The sequence below is a fragment of the Apostichopus japonicus genome, chromosome 16 (assembly GCF_037975245.1).
Source record: "Apostichopus japonicus isolate 1M-3 chromosome 16, ASM3797524v1, whole genome shotgun sequence".
Classification (NCBI taxonomy): domain Eukaryota; kingdom Metazoa; phylum Echinodermata; class Holothuroidea; order Aspidochirotida; family Stichopodidae; genus Apostichopus; species Apostichopus japonicus.
The window spans coordinates 33848256-33874274 of record NC_092576.1 but is presented as its reverse complement, the minus strand read 5'-3'; the positions used below and the strand labels follow the sequence as shown (position 1 = coordinate 33874274).

General features: G+C 34.7%; 1 protein-coding gene across 1 annotated transcript in view; it reads left to right on the top strand.

Moving 5' to 3' along the window:
- LOC139983380 (uncharacterized) overlaps nt 1-19056 on the top strand; it is a 42115-nt gene extending 23059 nt beyond the window's left edge. The window contains exons 10-12 of the mRNA XM_071996902.1: nt 5944-6020; nt 14396-14457; nt 15851-19056. Of these exons, the coding sequence (XP_071853003.1) occupies nt 5944-6020; nt 14396-14457; nt 15851-15907 (196 nt within the window). The 3' untranslated portion in view covers nt 15908-19056. The remainder of the gene's footprint in view (nt 1-5943; nt 6021-14395; nt 14458-15850) is intronic.
- The last annotated feature ends 6963 nt before the right edge of the window (nt 19057-26019 follow it).

Sequence of the window (26019 nt, the reverse complement as noted above, 5' to 3'; positions counted from 1 at the left end):
GTACGGGTTTGGCAACTCGAACTGCATGTTTCACCCGAATCGTCATCGAGAAGATCAGCAAGATAACAAGATAGGGATAGATATTCACTATATAGCAAGGTTATGAACAGAAAGCCGAAGGAGAGACCGCTTCTATCAATTAAGAGGGAAAAAAGAAAACAGGCTAGCCATGTAAGTTTGTAAGCTGATATGAAGCTTGCCGCAAATTCAGCCGCATATGATACCGCACATTCGTTTTGTACGTAAAAAACTGTCTCTATCAATCATTTCATTGCAGTTTCACACGTTCGATTACAGATACCTGATTGTCATTCTAAAGATTTTTTCTTCTTTTGCGCTTCTTTATCAGAACAGTTCGATTTTTTTTCTCACAAACATACTACGTCATCCAAAATTTTGATATCAATATTTCGGCTTGTTGAAATTGGTTCTTTCAATATCAAATTTGCCAAGTTACCTGGAGCGTGACTGTAGGGTGTAGGCACTTTATCAGACAATAATAATAATAATAATAATAATAATAATATAAAGCATTTATATAGCGCCTAACATCACAAAGGCCACTAAGCGCTTTACAATAAGGTGAAACAGAAAAATGCAAAACTACAAAACTGCAAAATATCAAACAATGAATAAAAACACTAAAAAACACCTAAAAGATCAGGAGATACAAGTAGACATGATAAAAAGGCGGTTAAAAGTATAAGAATGTTAAAGTATGGAAAAAGTTATGAAATGTCATTGTTAAAAAGATATGTTTTTAAACGGCTCTTAAAAACAGTCACAGATGGAGCGGTTCTGATGTCAACCGGGAGCTTGTTCCAAATGTCTGGGGCTGCTGCTGCAAAAGCTCGGTGACCATAGAACGACGTGTTGGTGTTCTTGGGGGGCTCCAGTAGGGAAAGAGATGCAGAACGAAGCAACCGGGGTGGTGTGTAAGGCAATACAAGTTCAGAGATGTAAGTAGGTCCCTGATTGTTAAGGGCCTTGTATGTAAGAAGCGAGACTTTGAAAACGACCCTGTCTCTAATCGGTAGCCAATGTAAATCTCGGAGAACTGGTGTAATGTGCTGATGGTCATAGCGCTTTATCTTCATAACAAGTCTCGCTGCAGCATTAGTAAAACCGTGGTAAATTCGACAAGCAAAATGAGTGGTGCAGCCGCAAGAGAGGGCGTCACCAGACAAAATCCTTTGTTTGTCCCAACAGAGGATCCCGAACTTTCTATTACCTATTCCCGTAGCGCAAGTGTAATGAATGCTGAAACTTTATATGAACAAATATACATTCAAGTTACTATATTTGACTCAATTAATCAGCCGAAATTTCGAAGTATAATTACAATAGTAAAAAAATAACTTATTTTTTTCTAAATTTGTTATAAAATGACCAATAACGAGATAAAATAAAGTTTCCAGGTACTATGTTGCTACATCGGGAGTGGTAAGCATAAAACGAGCAGTCAGACTGTCAGTATCGAGTTTCGTGCACACACACTGCTAGTGATGATCTGATATTGCAGAAATGATACGTTTGAGCCTATAATGTCCAATCAAAGATGGTAAGATTGTAATTATTTTTGTTATCGTAAGTCATTTTAGATGTACACAGAAAGTGCCAATTACATCCCGTCAAAACGGGCGACCGCCATGCTACCTAGCAGCCTGGATGAATCCTCGACCTGACAAACTTTGGGATGTTCGGTTTTTTTTTTCTCGAAAAACGTCATGATGACAAACGCAAAGGTCTCCTCGACAACCATCAAACTGACGAGACGAAACATAATTGTTTACCTCCATCATCCCGACTAGAGAAATATGTGATCGTTCTGACGATCTATCATTAAGATCCCGACTATAACTTAGAAAACCTAACGACTGTCACATCGACGGACGGAAACTTTGCCGGTGATGTCGCTTTGTCAAAAAGTCACTTCTGGTGGAGTAGCACAACCCAGTTTTGACGCCCCTACAATTTATCAACGGTTTTGACTCCATTATACCTATAAAAATGACTGTATTAATTTGTTATATTTGTTAATAAATACCGGGAAATGACTGAAACATTTCACACAACGGAAAATAAAATAAATGAGAGCATGTATTAGTTCATATAATTTTGTTATGCTAACTTTAAACTTTTTTTGTCGCCTAAAAGTGAATTATATTCGTTCTTCAAAGTTTACCATGACAACCATTCATATGGTAACAGAGACTATCCATAATAGCTGCCGATGACCAACCGATTACACATCGACTTGACTCCCTATCTAGTAGCGATGAGATATTACGTTTCAGTTATTTTTACTACATACATGAAAGTTTAATAGCAATGTCAGTAAATTGAGTAGTTTTGAAATAATTCATTATACTACCAACAGGCAGGCGTAGTGGTAAACAGTTTACTGCACGCTCAACGATTGTTAACTTTTTTTTCAAATGGAACGAAAGCAGTAAGTCAGACCGTACACAATATACGTTGAAATATTTTGATTTCAATTATACTGTATTCCTTTGTAGTGTAAATCCATGCTCACACTAACATAACAAATAGGAAAAAAAAAGGACGAAATTTACCCACAAATATGAAACATATAAATGACGACTAAAACACCAAAAAGTAAAGATACATATTAAACCAAACAGTTAAGAAACTAAACGATTGTGAACATTTTCAATACACTGCGGTATGAAAGAAGGGTTCTTTTTTTAAGGAAAAGTCGCCCAGAATAGAACCTGGGCACGAAAACCAAACTACCAAACGACTGATCCGTTCTCAAACCCAGTCCCTTAGCATCGGAACTGTGATTGTGTGATCATCGTCAGGTGTGCATCACCATTCCCCTCGAGATGGAACATATACTTCACATGATCTTAGCCAAAAGGCCGAGAAAGAAGGTATTTTTTTAAAGAAAATGTCGCCCAGGATAGAACCTGGGCACGAAAACCAAACTACCGAACGACTGATCCACTCTCAAACCCAGTCCCCTTGCATCTGGACTGTGACTGTGTGAAAGAAGGATTATGTTGGTTTTTAGCGGCATATAGTAGTAACTAAGAGTCGACTGCGAGAGATTGTTGCCATGTTCAGATCCATATATGTAGGGAGAGTAGTCTCTCTGTGAACAGAATTAAGCTTAACATCGGGAGATGTCGATAGTATGAGGCCACCATCGGCTGATTCTCGTCTAAAACACGACTAGTTTGTGTAATGACGTAGTATAATGTATGCATTTACAATCTTCACTACATGGATTCCCGCCCACCAGTCAACGCAATACAACAACGCACTGCATATCACCTGCTTATACAATACATGTTAAGTATGTGGCTATTAAGATTAAATTTTTTAATTTACAAAGGCAATACCATCTCGGATTGGTCGTTTAAATAAGACAAGAGCGGACGACAGGATCTGCTGTTCCTTTACAAACACAAGAAGCCTTGTCGCACACCCGATACTCAATCTATAATGACCTGTATAGTTAAAAGTGATCGTGTCATGCAGATAAAGCCTTTTCTGACACTTATAATGTTTTATCTTAAAAAAAAACTTTATTATCCAAACCTAATAAATCATCATTACATTACGATGGAATGAATGGTGTTAAAATACACTATGTATAGTAGTACCGCGTTGCACATCACATGATCCTCCGTGGTTGGCGCAGTTTCTTAATGTATTATACGACGTCCAGATTAATGCAATATTTCGTCGATAGAATTCCGTGCCAAGGGAAGCACCGATTTATTCTACACCATAGAGCTTATACCTCGACATGTAAAAAAAAACACATATTCCCCTAACACAAAAAGATAGGCAAAAACAAATTTCGCAGAATCTATAAAATAATTGTCTGAAAAATTCTCCTATGAGGTAATCGTGTTAAAACATGCTATGATGAAATCACTGTAATGTATCGAGGTCACCTTCTTCTTGATATCAAAAATGTGTGCTACCGAACATTGAAATTTGTTTGCAGAGGTTTGGGTGCGTGCCATTGACCAATCAAATAATATATACAACATTTTTAGTTGTAAATCTGAAATTGCAATGAAATACGTAGCTTCGCTCAAATCTTTAAAGAGAACAACTACTAAGGCCTATCGATCGTGTATTCAAAACTTGTGTAAACATAATGTAGACGTTTCTTACGCCCTGTCTTGATATCATTTTACAAGGGTCAGTTACGCACACCAATGAAAGCCCGAGTCACATCATGTATACAATGGATACAACATATTTTTAGGTGTTTCTCAAACTGGCAATTTCGTGATATCAAAATATGATTTAAATTTCGCACAACAATCATAGTATGTATTACATTTAAAAAAGTCATTTTATCATTTGCTTTGAAAAGAAACCACTCTTAAGAACGTGGTTCAAATAAAGTTACGTGATAATTCTGCAAATAAAAAGATTTTTCTCTGTTCTTTATGGTTACCCGTTTTTCTTTTAAAACCAACTTTAGTTCTGAGAAATCATTACAAAATTGTTTATCGTGTATGTCTAAATTTAATTGATGATATAATTAAACACTTATCAGTTATATTGAATAAAACTGAACTATTTTAATAAAGGACCACATTGATATTAGTAGATTTCAATATTTTTCGAATCATTTGGAATAGTATTTAAACAACATTAATGCAAAGCAATGAAAGCATGGACCGTTTAACTGACCACACAAAACCAATTCCTCAATATAATGTATAAAGTATATCAGGCAGAAGTCACACTACACGATGTGACTTCAAACATAATGTCATTGACAAATAAAACTGAACACAAAATAAAATAAAATAAAAATCAGAAATTGGAGTAAGATAATTGTCTATCATCATTTTTGTCTAGGTATTCAAATGTCACACAGTACCTTCGAGCTTGAACAGATATGTACAGTTATAACCTTCTACTGCATTACCAACAAAGGATGGCGTCCTTTCATATATACAATTGATTTACGGTAGTTCAAAAAACGTCTCTTGCCCAATTACTGAACTAACTAGAACAACTGTATCTGTATACAAACACGTGTCATTGTAGTGCGCGATGAAGGCCAAAGTTAGTTGTTCATATTTAATTTTAATAGAGGGGTCTTTGTTACTGCAACCCTTTTGACGTTATTTCGGTACAAATAAGCAAGCTCGGCGTATGGTAAAATTGTGTAGTGTTAGTTTGAAGAATGGCTATATATTTAAAAACCTCAATCGAATATACATTGATTAAATTTGTACGTTTGTACCTGATAAAGCTTAAGATAAATATGTACGCAGTCTTTTCTCTCTGGTCATAGTAAAATTTATTTAACACGATTAACGTAATGTACCAGCCATATCATGAAGCCACATAGGGTAGACTTTAACTTTAGTTTCGAGCCAACATAGGATAACATTTAGCAAACCGAAGTGAGCAGATATTCTCATAACGTTAGGGCTGGTCAACTTGTCTGTTGCAACTGATTGAATTTGAAAAAGAAAACTGTGAAGTGATAGTTGGGAAAATGGCTACATATTAATATAGTTTGCTGATTTTTAAAGTTAAATATATGTTCATCGATCTCCTTTCTTATCGAAACTGCTTTTCGGTCATTTAAATGACGCTTGACTGGTTTAAGGTAATGGACAGCATCGTTGTTAGATTTCTTGAACGGAATAACAAAAATCTGAAGTTTCTTTCTCTCTTTCTTGGGAGTCCTTTACCTTGTTAAGCCTGAATTGGCTTTTTAGAGGACTTCCCTCCACATGTATATATCCTGTGGAAAATCAAATAAATCAAATCAAATCAAATCAACATAATGAGTGAATCGCTCACAAGACCATCTACAGGAAACAATTATTGTCCGTGTTAGAATTGATAGTTTGTTGCAGCTAGCTGATAAAAAATGATTTCATTTGATTTCATAATCACATGATTGACCGGATCAATTTCTTTATTTCGTAGGTTCGAGTGGTGTCTGTTATCCAAGTCTATCCCTGCTGAGTCTATTCCATCAATATTAAAGTCAAGGAATGTGAAAGGTAAAGTATATAAAAGCTCAAGTAACATATATCGATTGAATAGTACTATCATATTTATACATTAACTCCAAGATTTGATACTGTATTGTTAATATATACATTCACTGCAGATTTCGGGGCATACGAGTTATTCATAGTCGTTAGCAAATATTCTCAATGATAATTGTCAGAAGCCAATCATGCCGCAAAGGTTCTGTTCTCATGTTAGCTGTTCTATACAAAGGGAATATCACTGAAGACAAGTATATAATGAATCTGGTTCTCCAGTATTACACACGTGACAGACATGAACGTATTAACATAAAGAAGACTACTGAATTACTTCTTACAGGTTCCTAACACTCCATTCCTCCCGATCTCGATATGATGATGTCTTGTTTAGTATTTTTTGTACAAACATGTTATCGAGTAACCATTTGTATTCCTCTTTGTATATACAATGACTAAATTGGGTGTACACAAAATAAAACAAATATCACAAATATGATATGACAGTTTTATGTTAATAAGCAGAAACTAAAATCTATGCTCGTCCTAAAATAATCTATAAATAAGTTACCACAAATATGACATAATCCATTTCTTTTTAAGCAAAAAATGCAAACTACTCGTCCTAAAATTGGTAGATAAATCAATCGTTTTCGTAGGGTTAGATATTTACGAAAAGTGAAACTAAATTAAAGTCATGTATTGTACACGGTAGCGTGTCAATGAGATATATCTCTCCAGTTATTTTCCAACTACACTCCATCCTGACGTTATTACTATACTAACGTAATGTGTGTGTCAGCGGTTTTAAACAAAACTACAATATGTTCGCAGGTTTCAAAACAGACACCTCATTCGCACGTACACACTGTTTAAATGTCGCTCAGCACAGCATCAAACAGCGCCATTGTCGATGGTTCCCCTGGTTCGCATATTATTTTTTGTATTAAATTGATTTTCTTTTCTTAAAAAAAGGTCACTTATTTTTCTTTTGCAACTTATTGATAGTGGTTATTAATGAAACAAAAATGAAGGTTTACCCACAAGGATTTCAATAGATGACACTCATATGAAATAATTTCAACTTCATACAAAAAGTATACATCTTCGCTAATAATACATCTTGTCGCCCAATATAGTATATTAATGTAAATCTGTATATCCTCTTGTTACTGATGAGTATTATTCTCACAAAATCGGCATGCTACTGTTCAACTAAAATGTTCAGTAACATTCAATGTTAAACATTCTTAAGTTTTCCAGACAAAGAACTTAACATCTTTCAAAATAGATTGTTTAACGAAAATAATTGTTACTGGTTATATGTACGTAATGGAACATTGAATGGCAAATTCCCCAATAATGTCTTCGATATGTTTGTTTTCACCAAAGGTTAACATTTTCCTTTTAACGTACAAATCAGTATGTTGTAAGTTTTCATCGACAAGCAATTAGCTTATCAATTGGAAAATAATCCGTCGATGGTATTCTGAGATATGAGTGGACAAAAGACACGTACTATTTTACATACGCAAATTCCAAGACAGTCAAATATGCCCACTCACGGACCAATTTGTTTTGTGTTCCATACTTTCAATCCACGACAACAATGATTGCTTGTCAAAGCAGAACTTGCTCATTGAGAAGTATTTCGCTATTCATTCGTTCTAAAAGTTTCCATGACAACGGGTGTCTCCTTGCATTACAGTGTAATGAATATTTATATTGGCACAGCAGCAAATTACCATGTATAATGTATAAAACAACACACATTATAATATGTTTATATTCAAACCTCACCCAGATGAAACAAAATAACGTATTCCAAGCAATAAAAATACAGAACACTTGCCGCATATATCTTTCAAATATTAAATGAACCAAATAGGTATGTTCCTGGTCCTATTTGATTCATAGTTTATTTAACCTCATAGTTACTTTGGAGGTCCATTTTGCACCCGCACTCTGTAAAGGTTAAAATACACGGGTTCACCTAGTATTAAACTGCCATTCAGAAATTTGATCCAGTTTTGATCCATAACTAGTTTACCTTAAGCCCAGATATGTAAATTGATCTCTTCTAAATCTGACGTAAACTGTTTAACTAGATGAATTCAAAAATAAAATACAATGGATCATGGCAACGTACCTTACAAGTTTGCAGATCGGCACCAAAATTCAGGCTGTTTGTAGAAGATAGGGATTGGGCCACCATAGCTTCCAGTGAACGTAATGTTAAGTAATATAATATCAGAGAGTGTTATTCTTAGGAACTACATGATCCAATCTACAATGCTTTGTTAACCTCGAAAACTTATGAAGACATAGCCAATTCCCCTCCTTCCGTACCCTGGCCAGTATGAAAGTAATTATATGTAAAACATAACAATTTCATGTAATGGTCTTGTTTCCTATTGAGCCGAATACACTATTTAGCCGACATGGATTACAAAGACATATATTATCATCATGCACGATAAAGTCTTCCACGATGCTGCGTCTGCGCTGTTTAGACAATAAAATGACATGCGCAGTGACCCCAACATACTTGAAATTATCGCTTTAATTGCGGAAGTAAAGTAAGTCGATTAAGTGTTCCCAATGTTGTCTCACCTTTGTAACTCCCGGAGTGATACTTAGAGTGTCCTATCAGTGCGTTTAGGTTCTTTTCGATGTTGTTCCCTTATGAGCCACCCTTATAGCAGTGGACAAGTTTGTTAGCTAGATCTTGCGCACTCCAGCTTCCATAAAATTGGAGTTTAACAGGTATTTTTGTGTACCACGGTTAAACGAGAATCCGTTTGGGATTTTCGAAAAGCTGCAACTTTATTAAGGTTACCAGAATAGTTGTACAGATCGAGTACAACTGACGTTTTTCTTTTGTTTTATTCTTTGTATGAGTAATGTTTACAAAATAAAATAAAATTTCTTATTTTGGCAGTTCGCGGTTCATTACATAGTCTTTCTTTAATGCTTAAATACGTAGAAAATATTTCCAGAAAGTTTCCGATCATCGAACTCTCAGGACTTATCTCGAGGATCGAGAAGAGGGCAGGGCACCAAAATAATATTACTTATTAGTATTTTTATTTAGTACATTTATTACAAGAATCTTATCCAGCATACCTCTTTGTAAAATAATTTATCAATAAATAATCACAAATATGAAATTACCCTTTTTAAGCAGCAAATCTATTCTGTGATCGTCCTTAAATTGGTAAATAAATTAATCGAAACAGTAGGGTTAGATTTTAAAAAAAGTTAAAACTAAAAAAAGTCATGTAATGTACACGGTAGCGGGTCAATGAGAAATATATCGCCCGTATTTTCAAACTACACGTATCCGGACGTTATAAATGAACTAACGTAATTTTGGTGCCAGCGGTTTTAACAATACTACAAAATGTCCACAAGTTTCACACAAGGCACCTCCTCTGCGCGTAACCTTTGTTTAAATGACGCTTTGCAGACCATCTGACAGCGAAAATACCAGTGGTTCTCCCCTTTCACATATTCTTCTTTTTATTTAGTTGATTTTCTTTTCTTTAATTTTTACCCCTTACTTGGTTTATCATGCAACTCATTGACAGTGGTTACTAATGAAGAAACTTTACACACTATAGATGAAATTTATATTAACTAATTTTAATTTCACACAACAAAGTACATATTTTAACTCATAAGGCTTCTTGTCACCCAATGTATTATATTATCGTAAAACCAGTATATCTTTCTTGTTACTAATGAGTTTTACTTTCTAACAAAATCGACAGTCTACTGTTTAACTAACAATTTCAGTTACATTCATTATTAAACTTTCTTTGTTTTTTCCATACACATTGACCAATAATGTCTTCCACCGTTATTTGTTTTTCTCAAAGGTTGATATTTTCCTTTTAACGTACAATTCATTCTGTTGTAGGTTTCCATCACAAAACAATTAGATTATTAAATGGAAAATAATCCCACGATGGTATTCTGTAATATGCGAAGCAAATATGTGAAGCAAAAACACCTTTCATTGCCTTACATTATCTCTCATATTGCCTTACAATGTCAAACATAGTTATATTGGCAAAGCAGCAACTTAAAATATTTAATGAATAAGACAACACAAATTATAAATATCTTTATATTCAAATCTCACCCAGATGAAACGAAATGACGTTTTCCAAGCAATACTAATATCGAACATATGCTACATACACGCTTTAAATTGTGAAATGGAGATGATAAGTATGTTCCTATAGTCCTATTTGATTCGTAGTTTATTTAAACTTTTAGTTAATTTGGAGGTCCACGTTAAACCCTGGAGTCTGTAAGGGTTCAAATGCCCGGGTTCGACCAGTATCAAGCTGCAATTCAAAAATTTGACATGAAGTCTCCATCCATTACTATTTTAAAATAAGCCCAGATATACAACTAGATCTCGACTCGAATTAAATCTACTGTAAATTGTATAACTAGGTGAATCCAAACATAAACTACAATGGTAAGACCGAGTAAGTCTTCTTAATGTTGTTGCAAATTTGATCACTCCTGAAGTGTCATATCAGTGCGCGAAGGTACTTGTTGATGCTGTTTACTTTGTGAGCGAGATTGAACGCACCCGGCTCCCATAAAATTATCGTGTAACGCCGTTAAACGAGAATCCGTTGCAGGCGCGTATCCAGGATTTTCTAACCCGGGGGGCGCGAATTACTATCTAAGCGGAGCGCCACCATCGGTTGGCGCGGAGCGTACAAGAAAATTTCTGGTTTTGATACCCCCCCCCCCCAGATCACCGGAAATGGCACTTCTCGGGCTTGAAAATGACCAACCAGATGTACACTTTTGCCTGAGAACCAAGTATATCCCAAAAGTTTTTTTTTTTCCATCCATAACCTTTTTGAAGATTGTCACCAGTCACACATCATGTTCGACCTCATCGCTTGTCCTATGGATCATTGCTTTTGTAGGTGATTCTACGTCACGGCCCACACTATCCGAAAGCCCCACGTTTGAAAGTTTTAAGCCCATTATTTGTTGAGAATTTGAAAATTCACATTTCTCGTGAATAGTCTCACTTCAAAACATACCCATAATGTTGCACAAAATTCAATCTATGGACAAGCAATATAGAAAAACCTCCTTGAACCCCTAACAGACAGGTCAAAATTGCACGAGTAGAGGAAAGTATGATGAAGAATGTTGGTGAGGAAATTTTCGAAATTTCAGACACAGTTAATTTATTGGTGTACAAATATTGCAACCTCTTATAATGGCTATTATAAAACTTGGTTGAAGGAAATGCAAAATACCAGATATTTCCGATATTAGGTATATCGAAACCGAACACTACACACATAGGCGTAGGTCCCGTAGGAGGCGGGGGCTGCAGCCCCCCCCCCCTCCCCGCAACCAATTTTTTCTGGCACCTACTGAAAGAAAAATAAATAGCAATGAATAGCTTAAAAATGATCTCCTCGGTAATTAAATAAAGTTCTTAGCTTGGCCGACATTACTACTGTAAAAGAGAGGTTTGACATAAATGGATCTGTATGCTTTTTCTCCATCTACATAAGACATTTGCTTGTTTACATTAGCATCCGGCGGTTTACTGTGCAACTTTCACGGACCGTAAGTTACATGATGCCATGCAATTTAATGACCGATGCTTGCTAATATGATATTGGCATCGACATGTTGAACGCGCGCGAAGCGCGCAAGAAATTTTGGCTTTTTTTCGGGCAAGTCATTACAGCCCCCAAATCCAATTGGGCTCCTACGCCTTTGACTACTCACACAGACAGTTTTTGAGGCTGTTCATCGTGGAACATGCATTTCAATGGTCACTGATATGATGTTATATCTGCTCTTTGCTTTACAAATTCGAACAGGCGTGTAGCGAGTAATTGCCAAGAGAGGGGCGAAGCCTGTAGGCAAACTATCTAAGCGAAGCGCCACCATGAGTTGGCGCGAAGCGTACAATAAAAATTTTGGCCGAAAATGCCTCCTAGATCGCTGGAAATGACACTTCCCAGGCCTTGTAAGTTGTATCTAAGCATTGTGTATTTTGAAATTACTAGCAATGTCATAAAGACAACTTGCTCGGGGGGGGGGGGGGCGGTCGCCCCCTTCCCGAAATGCGTCATGTTCCCCGACGACTCGGTCGAGTTGAAGACCAGCCACAGTTGGTTCCATATAGCACAATTGTACAATTGTTTAAGACGTCCATACACACACACGCGTTATGATAGACCATATATAGTATTTATATAGATACATTAGTGAGAGAGGAAAAATGGAAACGTCAAAAATGGAGTTATTGGTGTAAGGGGTAGGGTGAGGCGCACACCCCCTCCGTAATCCTTGATCTCTCACTGGCTACCCTGTGTATATAATAGGGATCAGCGCTTTAACTATGACTGTTCCTCTTTCTCTTCCCTCCTTTTCTCCTTTTTTCTCTCTTTTCTCTTTTTCTTTCCCTTCCTTCCTCTCCTCCTTTTCTTTTTTCCCCCCTCCTTTTCACTTTTTTCTTCTCTTTTTTTCTCTCCTCTTTTCCTTACCCGGGGGGCGCGCGCCCCCAACGCCCCCCCCCCTGGATACGCACCTGTGTTGGGATTTTCGAATAGCCGCAACTTTATTAAGATTACCGGAATAATTGTACAGATCGATTACAACTGACGTTTTTCTTTTTGTTTTATTATTCGTTAGGAGTAATGTTCGCAAAATAAAATACTGTTGTTTTATATTGGCAGTTTGCGGTCCATTACATAGTCTTTGTTTACTGCGTAAATACATATACGTTTTTTTCTAGAAAGTACCCGATAGTCGAACTCTCAGGATTTATCTTGGAGGTCGGGAAGAGGGCAGTGCACCAAAATAATAGAAAATATACTCAAATGGATCAATTTAAGTTGGTTTGCAAGGAGTAGTCGATTCTGCAATATGATGTAGTAGTGGGCGCTATGGATGTCCTCACCACATAGTAATGACGTAATTGTGCGTGGGTATACTAGCGTATTTCAGGCAATGTATTCCTGATATCAATCCCTCAACTTTCTCATCAAATTCAATATGTTCTCATCTCACCTACTGCTAGTTCTAGACGTAACGTAGCTTTTACGTTTAATTTTACCTTAATCAAATGTCAGGAATCATGCATTGTTTGCTTTCCTTCCGATTTATATCTAGTCTAGGGAGAAAGAGGGAGGGGTGGGGGAGTAGTTAGGGGTTCAGTTATGATCGATATAAAAAAAAATAGTTCAGTGAATGTTATATATAGCTTTAACGATTCTTTACAACAATTGACATAAGAAACATTAGTGTTTCTTTAATTAGAGTTGTTTCTTGTAGTTCATGTTTATTGCATAATAATTAGTTGTTTGGTTTATGCGTAACTGGTCACCCGAAGAAGTCTCCGGTCCCGACTTAACATCATACCCACTCCCACTCATACATATAGAGACTTACCATAACATAAAGTCAATCAAAATATATGAATACAACATGTGATGTATCATTTAGTAAAGAAAATAGTACAGAGTGCCATATGTTTCAAAACAAGGCTGTCAAAGCTCAAATCGTCATGTCCAAATTGAGATCGCGGTAACGAAAACGACATCAGTATATCCGAAAAAGATCATCATATCAAAAGCAATATTCAGTACAATGATTTAAGTTTGCACATGTGGATTTAATTGTAAACATGGCGATTTCGTTTACGATATGCTGATGTCACATTGAACATAACGCTATCAATTTGGATAGTTTTGGAACAAATGTCCCTCCGTAAATCAGCCAAGGGAAGATAGCAAAGATATATCTATTGAACTCATAAAGGACAGATGGAGAGGGCGCTATAGCTCTTGCTTCTTTAAATCCAATGGATTTGTTCTGTTTTCTTTTAAGTTGTTCACTCCATTCTCACATTATCGCATCGAATATCTTATTAGCTTCATGATAATTTATTTTAGCATTCCAATAGAACAACAAAGTAACTGCAGAATAATTTGTATTACAGACAAATGTTAACACTCGTGAGATTACCTCCACAGTAAATATTCAATAACTGATATTGTAAGGTATGACATATTCCGACTGTATGATACACAATTTGTGGATATTTTTATATTTCGTGAGCCCCCGTATAATAAACAATAAAATATGAAATGCAAATTTAGTAAATATAACTGTGACTAATATGTAAAATATGCAATCAACTGATTCTTGTGTAGCATTTTGGCATATTAAGAATAATACTTCACTACACTAAATTCCACATTCATATATTAAAGCTGAGTACACAACGAACTATACCCGACCTTCCATTTTCGAATGAATGAGTTATCTGGAGTAAGCGAACTATTCAATGTTATTTTATAAGTCATTTATCTTAATTTCAGTCTCATGGGGACCCAATTTCTTGCTATTGTATACTATGAACCTTCAGTCTGGTCGATGGATGGTGAGTATGAAGAGGTTTATTTCTTCTTTCATCGATTCAGTATTAAAGTTCAATGAACTATCAATGTCAACTGATAAAAAAATAGGTATATTATTGCGGATGATGATGTTTACCGTAGTAATGTATTTATACTTCACTACAATGTATATTTGTGTTATGACAATCGCCTAGACTACAATTTTTTTATTTTATCCTTGGTGATCATTTGAGACATTGCAATTTGAATATATGGTCAGGATCCCTGTTTTAACATCTTGTCAGAACTTAAACCAAAGGAGATTAGTACGTAAAGGTAAATGAATACACGTCTCTCTGCTATAAAATATTTACGATGAGTGCGGAGCGCGGAGCTGAAGGGGGGGGGGGGGCGAGTGCGCGTGTAGAAAAAAAAAACGAACATGTTATAACTACTTAACTCCACAAATTATTACTTCCTCCTCATCGCGGTCATATACGCCCACCGCAACAGATGTAAACCTGTAATATTAGCAAACGGTATTACCAAGACTCACGTGATTTTGGGATTATTGCCAACAATCATGTGGGTCTGGGACATTCAAATTATTTCCTCTACTGGTAATTCCTATCTTATAATAAAAAGGAGCTCATAACACCAACCTTACGGATTAAGATGATATAAAAATGTACCACGCGGACAGCACTTCATTCATATTCAAAGTTTAAATGCATGTGATTTGTGGCATTGCTCAGTCAAAAATAAAACCTAAGTTATTTAAAACGTGTCTTTTTAAACACGTCCCCAGACAAAACTGGCATATTTGGTCTACTGTTCAGAAATGCCGAATTGCTATGAAGCTATGGCGAGGCAGAAGTGATGAGAAAGGAAAACTAGTGTAAGGAATTGATAGTAGGAACGGCCCATGACAATGTATGTAATGGAATAGAAACCTGGCTCGATGCAATAAAGAAAAACATCGTCATTGTTATAGCCAATATAAACAATATATATATAAAATACACTATCGATCACAATCACCCAGGTATACCAAAAGGTTTCACGTTCAAAATGGTAAATGTTAAAAAATATTGTTTCATGTTAAAAAATCTATACATTTATACAATCAAAACAAATAAGGCAAATGGACACACGTGCGCATAGATTCCAAGCCGCTATCGTTCCTTAGGAAATAAAACTTTATAGAAAATATTTGTTTTTATGAAAAATGTGTTCCTTACTGTTCTCATCATATCAAAAATACACTTAAAGTGTAACGAATGTTTATCTTTTTATTGTTTTATCCTCGTCGAGTATTTACTCTTTTCTTTTAATGAAACGTAATATTTCCTGATTCGACTTACCACTGTCTCAGTGATGTTTATGACGTCATATACTTATTGGTCTGATCATTGTTTATCTTGCTTTTCACTTCAGGACGTTGATACTAGCCAGGAGATAATAGATACAGAGTATAATGATGAGGTAGGTTGATGGATATTGTATTTCACCCACTCAGTGGTTTGATCTTACTGGTACCTTGAATATAAATAGATAGCTATCATATACAAAAAGTATGGAGACATTAATTTCAGTGCGCGTACAGTCACATTTTCAGAAGGATCGGTGTAGTTGGGACTTCTATATCATCATTCTGGCATTTGCAAATAATGTTGAAACATAAGGACGAGGTACCAATATATTTTCTATATAAAGATGCGTAAATAACCTAACAGTGTTCGACTTTAAAAGTCCTTCGTTTTCATATACTACCATGATAGGAATGTTTGTTAAGTCTACGCATGCGTTAGGTGGACGATTCTATCTGCATTTTATGGTAAATTGATCACAGTCTGCTGATATCGGAGAAAAACGTAAGAAAAACTATAAAAGTAAGTGATAGAAAACAGTCATTCATTAATTAAAGTAGGAACGTGGGAATTAATAACAGAAAATCAGAACAAACAACTAATCTAGAAAATACGAACAAACAACTATACTTTGTGAAGAAACAATAAATCATTCATTCATTCATTCATTCATTTCCGGAGGACAAATTATGTAGATTGGCACTGGTTTACAACTAGCAATGTTCGTTTATTAGTCTCGTAGATACATTGATTGCTTGACAATTTGAATCAATAAAACATGAAGATATGTGAAATGACTACACAATTGACAACTGACATTGACACACTGTGTGAATGTACGTTGTTGATAAACTAATAATATGATATCGTCAATAATATTTAAAATGATCGTCGTTTGCTATTCGTGTTATTGCTTTGTCACGTATTTTAGAGGGCGCTTTTGCATGATGGTCAATAACATATAATAAACATCATAACATCCCGTTTGTTTGAGCTCCTATCCATGTGTGTAAGTTGGTTTATGTTGATTTAAGCTCTTACTTGGAACAGACGAGGGGACCTGAGGTTCAGTGCGATATTCATGATATGCGATGATCGCAATTGTTTTGTGAGATGCCATATACCAAGTGTTATAATAATGCACTATGCCGAAATTGCTACTGCTGGGGAAGTATTAGAATTCTACTACGAAGATAAACCACGCCCTGACGCCCTGGGCTTTTCATCTCCTACAAAATATTTATTAGCACAACCTTTTGTACGCAATACTTATAATGACCATATTTATAGTGCAAATATGCCTCGGAATGCACCATTTGACTTTTAATTTCGAAGACGACCCACCAGATGAAACTCGGCTTTAATAAACCCATGATATCTCCTCTACTATTATGAAACCCTTCAATTTCCCTCCGGTCATCCCTAATAGATTCAGGTGCTACCTAGGTCAATCCGAGAAAGTTGAATTTATAACGTCACAATTTTGAATTTAGAGCTACTTATATAGACACAACTTATAGTGTAAAATATGGTTCGAAATGCATCACCCGACGTAATGTTTACTTGTTCCGGAGGAGGGGTCCTAATTCCCAAACATGAGAGTCGGTATCAATTAGGCCTACCCCTGAACGGTCGCTCCTTTTTAAACCAAAATCCATAATTCGTTCTTGGTTTTGCTATAAAGTTTCATTTCCAATCTTAATCAGTTGTAATTTTGGCTTGATTTATCATTTTCTTTAAAACTTCCCATTGCATGCAAGTGAAGATTTTGTGTTTTTTGCGCTACACATTTATTCAGACATTAATTAAACGTGACATCTTGTTGTCTTTAGCTGGACCTGAGATGTCCATCGATTATATGTATACTGCGTTGTGTGTATTGACCGTAGCTGTATGTATTGAATGCCTAATTACGAACTAGCAAGCTATGTCATTGTGTGTAATACGCTGTAAGCTTGCAGTACTACCCAAGTATGAATTCGCTCGGTGTAGAAATAGAAAGTCAAGATAGGTACTGTAGATATCATCTGACGTGCAATTGCAGAAACATTCTACCATTTTGTTCAATAAAACTGTGATTTGGGATATAACACGCCCAGTAGGCTGCTAGTTCCAATACAGTATTTTAGTTATGTTATGCGTTCTGCAACTAGTACTGCTGTATACACTGTTGTATTAACGAGATCGATGGTGGTATCTAACAGTGCTGTTACACCTCGTTCGATTTAGGTCAGATTACCGACCACAGACGTTTCTTTGTGCACGAGTCTTTAATCCCTTAAAAGCTTCTTGAAGTTTTAAATCCAATTCATAGTCAACATCAATTATTGAAGGGTCTTCTGTAATTAACACATTTACAAGATTTCCTTTTCGGTTAATATTGTCTTCATAAAGCAACGAAAATTTCAAATATTAAAAAAATATATAGGTATTGGAACATAACAAAACGTTCTTGCCTCATGAAATTAGACAACTTTCTTCATTCATTTAATATTTATCAGTATAACATCATTACTTATGTAATTACTCAATTACTTTTGTTAGTTTTGTTGTTTCTCTTGGTATTTGAGCATTAGTTTAACTGTATCACCAGGAGCGTCACTATGGGGATGGGATAGCACCACTGATAGTTATCGGGGAAATGAGGGGGCTTGTCATCAATTCACGATATTCTAAATCCGACACAAAACTTGATTATTATCAACGTCGTAGTCGTCGTCATCATCATTAATTATATTAAATACCATTGGTAAAAAAAAAACTACCACAGATTAAAAGGACCAGATAGTCAATAAGCCAACTTACAACAATGGTTTTTCTCCCTTTTCTACAAGAAATGCTGCCCATTACACATTGCACTATACCAGACATATTAAATACTCACAATAATAGCGGTTCTACGGTATGGTAATATATGAATACAAGTATAATATGCCGCAACATTAACGCATGAAGCTTGATGTGAAAACAGAAATGGTTCGAGTCTTGTGAAGATGGAGGTACAAGAAATTAATAGAGGATTGTGACCAAGTTGCTTAACTCATATAACAGAGAGCTTCAAAACCTGCCAAAGCCAGCCCTTACTCCACCCAGCGGTCACAGTAGCGTCAGCTCTGGACGCGGCTGCAAGCACACCCAATAAAGTGGATTCCATATTAATTTTACCCTGTTCTAGTTATACATACATCTTTCTGTTGTGTATTTTGATTCCGATTGTGAGTATCATTCTAATGACGAAGAAGGCATATATGTCTTGACTGTTTGCACCCTGTATAGTAACAAACACACATATACACGCACTTCTACACAGATCATTCTGAACAATCCTTCGCACTGAAATAGATTGTTAGCAAAGGCACATGATGCTCTTCTTTGCAAAAACACATTCCAAGTAATCGTTTCAATTGAACATTATATTTGAAATTAAATATTTTATTTGTTTTCTGCAGTATCTGCACTGCGGACAATATTATTATTTAATATATAAAAGTTGTACAACAACTGCGACTGCACACTTTATCCTTATTAATAAAAAGGATGTGACTATTAATCAACGAAATTTCTAACTTTAAGTATTAATACACACAAAAATACATGTTGTTTATCATTGATTTAACTAATATACAATTCCCGTAAGTTTTCTTTATCAGTGTGACATTCTTTAATATTAACGTAAAAACAAAATGAAATAACTATGACATTAACATAAATATGATCAGTAATTAAATGCGGTTTGTGCATCTTTTATTCAGGTGATATGGTTTCGGTCACACTTTGGGTAAGTGCATTTTTATCCCCATGATGCTATCATGTGTCGTTTTATGATAATTAAAATGTGTTAAACTTATATTTAAAATAGTCATTCTACATATTGTTATCTGGTCACACCAGAAGAAAGAACGTGACCTCATGATTGGGATTATAAAATAAACAATCCCGGAACATTAATGGCGCTGGCTCAATAAAGGATATATTGACTTTACACAGTTGAGGATAACCAACTGTATGACACTATTGTGGATATTTCTGACACATTAATAACCATAAATCACACTGGGTCTTAAGAAGAATATTCCCTGGTATATTATTTCTTGTTTTCATTAAACACTACTGTCGATCGATTTGTGGTGTTTCGGAGGGTTTTGCTACGGATATTTGTTTTGTTGTATATTTGATTCTGGTAATGAGAATGTCGAGGGCAAGGATAGGAGTGAATAATGATGTTGTGTTTTTTTTTTTCTGTTGTCTTTGTTCTGTGACGACAAAAGTCAATTTGGCACACATCTTAATTGATTTCCAAACATTTCACCATAAAAAATACACGAGTGCAATTAATTTGCTTGGGATCTCTCTTCGAAGCGATTTTATAACATCTTATCTGAAGTGTACCTTGTTTTATATTTAAGCTGTTTCATCAGTTTGTGATGATATTATTGTTATTTCTCTGCAGAGGTACAGAATGGCAGAAGGCGAGACTAGCTGCTGAAACAAAGTGAATAAACAAAGTGACTTAATTAAGCGTTAATTATGATGGTATAACATCCGGGTACTGATACTTGATGTATAATTATCTCCGATGATGTAATCAAAAGTGTCAATGAATATGCATCGGAAGCGATCGTTAAGTTGATTGTAAAACTCTTGCTAATTGGGTACATTGTTAAGGGAACAATAAAACCAGAAATATCGCTTTGCAACTTTTTTTTTCTCTACTTTATTTTCACTTTTGTTATTTTTCATATGTTCGCTATCTCGATTAACTTTCCTTTGTTTTTGTAGTGTCCTGTTTATACTATTCTACATTTTTATTGTAAGCTTGTATAGACGAAATTGAATGAAATAATTAAACTACCACTCGGTATAAATAATATTTAGGAGAGATTGGCTTAGTCAACAACATTGATGATTATCTTGCCTTTAAGATTAAAACTACTAAAGTGTGATACATCCAGATAAATTGAGTGAAGGTTCTTGAGTTGATAATTTGTATGCGCTATGAAAGAGCTTTTACAATTTTACTTATCTGTAAACATTATTCTGTAAGGTTACAGGAAGCAACTCTCATAGTTTCCAAGGCTTCATTCCTTGCAGTTTCCCGTTCCCAGCAGCCCCATAGAATAATGTCCATTATATTACTATTTGTTCCTTTTTTACTTTATTAAACATTATATTTCTTTAACAAACTAGATTTGAACAATCCTACAACGATATTGACAAATACAAAAACAAACTTCCATAATATTATGTTCAGAACCAACAGTCATCCAGGTTTAAATCGTGTTAGTTTAGGCTAAATTTACGACTAGAGAGCATTTCCTTATGTTGTGCATATAACGTATGATGAAATTTAAATAGCAAATAAAAGTAGAACATGCTGGTTTTATTCAGAAAGGCACCTATAACATGTCTTTATACCTTCGAATGATCATGACTATGTCAGCTCAGAAAAAGGGTAATGTATTTAACCTACTGCAAAAATATTTTTCCACGAGCCTAATTGTAAATTGTAAATCTAACGAGTATTATTAAACTTTTGGATAACATTCTTTTTCAACAATTAAAACAAAATTATCAAGATAATTGTAAAAAAATGAATAACCAATTTTCCTGTAATGATAATAAGGCTTTCATTTTCTATGTATCATGTGTACTTGATTAGTTTAGTATCACCTTAGACTTTTTTCTTCTTTTGAAACTACGGACACCTAGGCAGTTTGTTGTTGTGTGTGTGTGTCATTTTCTCATCCAACATATATTCGTTTTCAAGATATACACATTTGGAGTTTTGATAAATCTTGAATATTTATTATGTATGTGCACACTATGACGTAGACTGTTTCACTTATTACAATTGTTTACATTAGCATTGAATAGGTGAACCCATAAATACAAGACCACATATGTCATTTGCGTTTACGTGACGTTCCTCCTCCCTGTGTTCAGTGTCCTTGTGAGAAAAAAGGAAAAACATATCAGGCAATTAGACTACTTGTACATTTTATATATTGTCTTATGCATTTTCAGTACATTTTGTTGACAGTCCCTAAATTATATATGGTGTACTTTAATTACTAAATCAACGTTACCATTCATAGTTAATTGTTTGTCATGTACAATGAATACGTATGAAGCGTTTTTCAACACATTCAATAACATCGATGTTGTCCGCAGTTTGAAAGATGCAAATATTCTTAATCGATGAATAAATATTGACAAGTTTAACGTTTGATAGGAAGCGACATATCTTGGATATTCAACATATAATTTCCAATTCTTACTGTACATAATTTAACATGTACGATCACTCTGTGTCTGTTCTCGACTCTCCTTTACCGATAGATCATCTCCTAAACAATACTACGTTTTTCGCTAAGACCAATTTGTGAAATATATATTTAGGTCAACAAAATATCTTTATATATCGTAGATATAGTGTTTGTTAATGCGAAAGAATCTGGCAACAGCATTGTTAGTGATGTCATCATGCAAACATTCCAAATACATTTTATTATATTATATGCTGTATTTTAATAACATAGTTCTGAGAAAGAAAACAACGATAGAAAAATAAAAATGGTTTGTTTACCAAATGTCACCAGTGATCGTAACTTTTGCTTTCCTGGTATAACTAATCCGCATTCTTTTAATATTACTTTACCCTAGTTATAAGTTTCATATTGTTTTCATTATTATTTGTATCAAATGTACTTTTTTTTAATATAGTCGGAATTTTCATACTAATTATCGTACAAATACAGGTAATAAGGGAAAAGGGAGTATTATTGATTCATTTATGGTGTAATATTGAATAAATAAAATGGTGTAATAATCAAAACAAAATCGACCAGATATTGTAGTTTTTGCTTTGTTGTTATCAATGGTGTGCCCACCCTTAATATATATATATATATATATATATATATATATATATATATATATATATATATATATATATATATATATATATGTATATATATATATATATACATATACATATACATATCTATATGTATATATACATATACATATACATATACATATATATATATCTATATATATATATATATATATATATATATATATATATATATATATATATAAATTGTAGTTGTTATTTGTTTTGTGCTTATGTGTCGACCGACAGTGTGTGTTGCTTATAGGATCTGATTGGTGCATGTTCCGAGGCTTCATCATGTTTCAATGATTTTGTTTCCATTCAGCGCATGAGGTAAAATATCACAACAGTTGTACACATTAGGATTGATTTTTTGTGATGAATGACATGATTACAATAATACGGGGTAAGAAATATTTACCATGAACATCGCAAGATAGGGAATTAGAAGTATTGTTTGAAAAATTAAAACAATGAAACATTTTGGAAAATGAGTAACTATTTGGATGACGATGTGGTTGCGAGGCGAAAGCAATACTTTTAGCACATTAGTTTGGCATACAAGTTTTGTTCTGTTTAAGTATGTTTGGATCGTTGTAGATAATTTAAGACGTGTGACAAGCTATTTGACATACAGTTTAGGGGCATAATACTAGAAATAATATAAGCTTTACAAAATATATTACACATTGATATGGAAAGTTATCTTATCGTCTTAGATATCATCATTTAAGAGAGAGGGAGAAATTTTGCTCCACGTCAGCCAGTCCGCAATTTCAAAGGATGGATAAAGCTTTTGAATGCTAATATTCAAGATTTATCAACTATTCATAAGTCACATTTGAGGAAGAATAAGCATTTGTTGTCTGTCCAACACAAAACAAATATCATGTTGTAAATATGCTTATGCGTGAGTGGGTGTGAAGAATATATTTATGACAACAAGGGAACAGCTTACGGAACGAACGGGAGAATATTAAAGCGAGATACAGAAAGGTAAACAAAATGCAGTCGAAAATTGTTATCATGTCCACGCCCCAACCACCACCCCGGAGCCACTCCCATCGTAGATCATTGTTACATTAGCGCCTCAATTTACATGTTAACTAAACAAACTCCATAAGGAGGATGTGTATTGCTTAAATCTATAAAGTTCTTTAAGTTTCCAGATTTCTCGATCCCATTCAAATATCATCCTCTGTTTCAGCGGTATGACGTCATTGATTTTTAACAGGCGATGGGATTGAATACGTGACTTTAAATTACATTCGAGCTGTTACAAAGTATATTTATTTATTTCGCTTTCGTGTATGATGTTCGATAATTAGATTTCATTGGAAAAATTTTTGAATTAACATTATACTGAAAAATTGTCAGATATGCTGTATTAAATCGTGCAGTATAAACCGCAACCGTTTATAAAAGACGTAACACTATTTGAAGTAATGTTCAGTTAATACGATAATGACATGGATCAATCAGCATTTTTGGCAATAATGCGGTCTTCCGCATTTGTGGACAACCTAAAATGTTCCTATACATAAGTATTACCAGATTATTTTGTTTTTAAATCATGCGACATATAAACAAAACTAAATGTCATGTATTGCTGTTACCACAACTTTGTCGTTTATTTCTTCTAGAGCGATCATTATAGTATTCCCTCGATTGCATATCATAATAATGCACAAAAAAAAACAGCAAACTAGGAAACATGAAAACAATAATTACGTTACTGAGGTAATCTGGACAAAGATGACTATACAGTATAGATGATTTTGAAATCAATTTCGAATAATTCCAGTCAGGTAAAATGATATGTTTGATATAATTACACCAGTGCAGTATATTATTTGTGCCTGAAAATCTTAACATTATAAGGTTATGACTTTATTATGTAAAGACGATAATTATATTGATGTTTAATAACATTAGGCAGGAACGTCAGTCATGTTTGACGACTCGTGGGCAATTGAACAGCAAAATGGAAGAGATATTTAAACTTAAAACTTGTCCCTGTTTCGAGCAATCCCGCTTCTCTCGTTAGCTAAACAGTTCATCATTGGAGGTTTTAAATATCCAGTGACATGTGCAACATGCTCACGAACAGAGGGATTTTAACCAAACACGATGTACATAGGACGATACATCTTACATGTACGATAGGAAATCAGCGAAATGCAAATGGGTGTTGTAAGGGAATTCTTTGTCTTTTGTGTGATACCAATCAACGCATATAAACCGATATTTAAGTAACGCACAGATAATTTAATGTTTTCGTCTAAGCAATTCCTTTGCTTTTGTTAATGGATTTGTTATTGTTAAATACTTTTGTTTAAATGATGCCTAACTAAAAGACATGTATCACGTGTAATGAAGAGTGCAATTTTTAGAGAAACACTTTGTCTTCTCAACATATATGTGACCGAAAAAATATTGTTGTGGTTTTATTATTTGGAACATTGAGTACAATCCATGCATATTGGGTACTGATGAGTATAATTCGCTCTAAAACTCATTCTCAACGGATTTTAATTCCAGCTTGAAATAAAGCGGGTCAGAAACAAGAGATGATGCGGGCGGCAACAATAAATCCTTGATTAGGTGTTATGTGGTGAACTGAATTAGTTCCATATGGAGTTAAAACTTGATCATAAAAAAGTTAGATATGTTTCATTATCTCTATGTTGTCTACTAAATTGAATTGATCATGATCATTTTAAAGATGTGTTAACATATTTTAAAAATAGTACAATGGATAAGCCGATATTACTTGCAGAGGGTACAATTTTAGCACACTTCTCTGTGGTGTTTATTCCAATCATGCCGACGGGCGTTAACAACAAAGTGAGGAATGTATCCATGTTAATTCACGGTGAAAACATGTGCTGGAGTTTGTTCTATTATGGTTGTCCTTTGATTGTAGCCAAGAATAGGAGATTATTAAAAACATGCGAGTTTACTCAACATTGCCGGTTTTTTAGTCAAAGGAGAAAATCGCTCGCATCTTAATAGTTTTCGAAAGTTGTTATGTTTCTTTCATGTTTTGAGCATTGAGTAAAATCATTTTGCATTAATACCAAGCCATGCCAGTGACAGCGCAAAGTCCTTGTGAACATCACAGGTCTTGGACCATGTGCTGGACCAACGCACCATCAGTAACTTTCCTTTCACGTCCTTCGATCTAAATTGAGACTCGTTTACACAACATACGGATATCTCGAGGTACAAAGGGTACCAACAGAGGTTAGCTTGAGGCTCGATGATATATGCAAGGACCTACTATACATAAGCGCCCTCTACTCGTACTTTGGACACCAAAGAGAGTCTGTAAATATTAT